General features: G+C 36.0%; 1 protein-coding gene across 6 annotated transcripts in view; it reads left to right on the top strand.

The window, feature by feature from the left end:
• LOC113805277 (ecdysone receptor) overlaps positions 1-2,500 on the top strand; it is a 199,208-nt gene that overhangs the window by 185,683 nt on the left and 11,025 nt on the right. For all 6 annotated transcript variants that reach the window (XM_070129564.1, XM_070129565.1, XM_027356276.2 and 3 more), the window contains one exon: positions 792-923. In XM_070129564.1, the coding sequence (XP_069985665.1) occupies positions 792-923 (132 nt within the window). The remainder of the gene's footprint in view (positions 1-791; positions 924-2,500) is intronic.

Genomic DNA, 2,500 nt, shown 5'->3' with positions numbered 1-2,500 from the left:
GCAGCCTACACATGATTTTTACTGTGGATCTATTAGCACTGATGCAGTGGTTGCCCATGTCACTTATTAGAAAACTATATTGTGAATTATATATTGACTTGTATTTGATGTTTAGGTACTTATAATTTGTATAATGGAATTTTCAAGTGTTAATATTCTGCACTAATACATTCACATTATATTCTAGTTCCAATATCCTGGAAAAGTAGTAAAATGAAATTTAATGCATTGTTATTGTGTTAAAACAGAAGATCAGGACTTAATTTCAGTTTGAATCTTGGGTCCCATGCCTTACTACAATAGATTATTGATTGTGATGACAATTTAGTCATGCACCTTGTAAGAGAATAATATGTACCATGGGCTGATCCCATGATCTGCTGTGAAGTTAAGCTCTCTTGGTTTCAGTTTGATGTTTATTTGTGTAAAGATATATGCATGTATGTACTGCATATGTATATGTACATGTATAAATATATATCTATATCAGTATATTTATATATATATCCATTTGTTAACTTCTTTGTCCACTGTGTGTGTGTGTGTGTGTGTGTGTGCGTGTGTGCGTGTGTGCGTGTGTGTGTGTGTGCCTGTGTGCCTGTGTTTTATGTTCATGCTTTTGTGCATGCATGTGCATGAGAGAGAGAGAGAAAGAGAGAGAGACAGAGAGAACAGGTCATTGTTTATACATATTCACCTGCCAGTTTATATAACATTTTTATATGTTTAAAGTCAGAAAAGCCATACTGTAAATGGAAAGATAATTATTGCATATTCTCTCTTACTTTAAGGTGCCACAACCCATAAAGCCAAATATGCCTGTGCCACCTATGACCAGTGACCAAGAGGAACTCATAAGTGCTCTAGTACATTACCAAGAAGAATTTGAACAGCCATCAGAAGCAGATATCAAAAGAATACAGGTAAGTGGAGAATTTACTCAGGCCATGTGGTCAGGATTCCTTGAAAGATTTCCCCATGGTTGTTATTTATATGTTGATGTTTATGAAGAGGAAGGAAAAGATTTGCTGCATGTGATGCTTCTGGTTTGGATGACAGAGTGAGAATTCCTCTTTTTAGGATTGGTTGTGTATGAGAGGGTGAATGCCATGCTAAGATTCTTTGTTAGGGAAATAGATAGAAAAGAAGTTAGATTTTAAAAAATAGTCAAGTGATATACCTAAACACACAGCATTAATGTGCACAAACATGTATGTATGTACTGTAGGTATGTATGTGTACATGTTAGTAAGCATTCAGTCACACACACATGCACACACACACACACACACACACACACACACACACACACACACACACACACACACACACACACACACACACACACACACACACACACACACACACACACACAACACAACACAACACAACACAACACAACACAACACAACACAACACACACACACACACACACACACACACACACACACACACACACACACACACACACACACACACACACACACACACACACACACACACACACACACACACACACACACACACACACACACACACACTCACACTCACTCACTCACTTACACACACATATGTGCACTCAGTCTACAAACATACATGTACTCAAATCTGTATGTATGGTTCCTTACATATTATCAAAACAGAATTCAAATTTGCCTTCATTTTGAAGGGGCAAGATTTGGAAGCCCATGGGAACTTATTCTAAGCTTCCAAAACACTGCCTGACTCACACAAATACATATTCCATTATAGCTAGTGTATGCTCTCAGTCCAGCAGTATAATGAGCTTTGTTACTGCAGTTCCTAGAATTTTCAAACTAATTGTATTCTAGGAATAAATGAGATGGTACTGCAACCAGAAAAGAAAAATCATGATTAATGTATATCTTGAAATTACTGATAAGTAAATGGCTTGCCAGTGAATCAAGATGGAGCTGAGTATCATAAATTTGCTTTTGCATGTTTTTAACTAATTTTGCATGTCTTGATACTTATTTATGTGTAAAGATATAGGAGTTTTCAGTTACAATTTTGTCTGAAAAGCAATTAGGAATTAATCTCAGTGCAAAATATTATATTATTAACTGCTCAATGACACACATGTTTCTGTATTGCAAAATTGCTGTGGGTTGAGTCAAAACATATCATCATGATATTGCTGGTACTGACTGTAAAAGTGTGTGCATGTGAGCATTTGCAATTGTATACCAGACTGCTAATAGATATTTTATAATGTGTGTGTGTTTGTATGTATATTGTATGTATGCGTCAGATTGTGTCTTTTGACTAATTTTGTGTGCATGTATATTTTGTGTGGGTGGGTGTCTCTGTGTGTGACTGCAATATTTTCATAGTATGTCTTTAATCAACTGGGATTGTACCATATTCATCTTAATCTCTAATATATCATCTGGCAGCTTTTTGAACATACCTATAGTCTATCTATCACTGCACAGGCTTGGTCATATTGCTTTCATATTAATGCATATACCTGGAAGAC

Source organism: Penaeus vannamei, chromosome 14 (genome assembly GCF_042767895.1).
Source record: "Penaeus vannamei isolate JL-2024 chromosome 14, ASM4276789v1, whole genome shotgun sequence".
Lineage (NCBI taxonomy): Eukaryota > Metazoa > Arthropoda > Malacostraca > Decapoda > Penaeidae > Penaeus > Penaeus vannamei.
The sequence above is the reverse complement of the archived record's forward strand: the minus strand, read 5'-3'. Positions and strand labels throughout refer to the sequence as shown.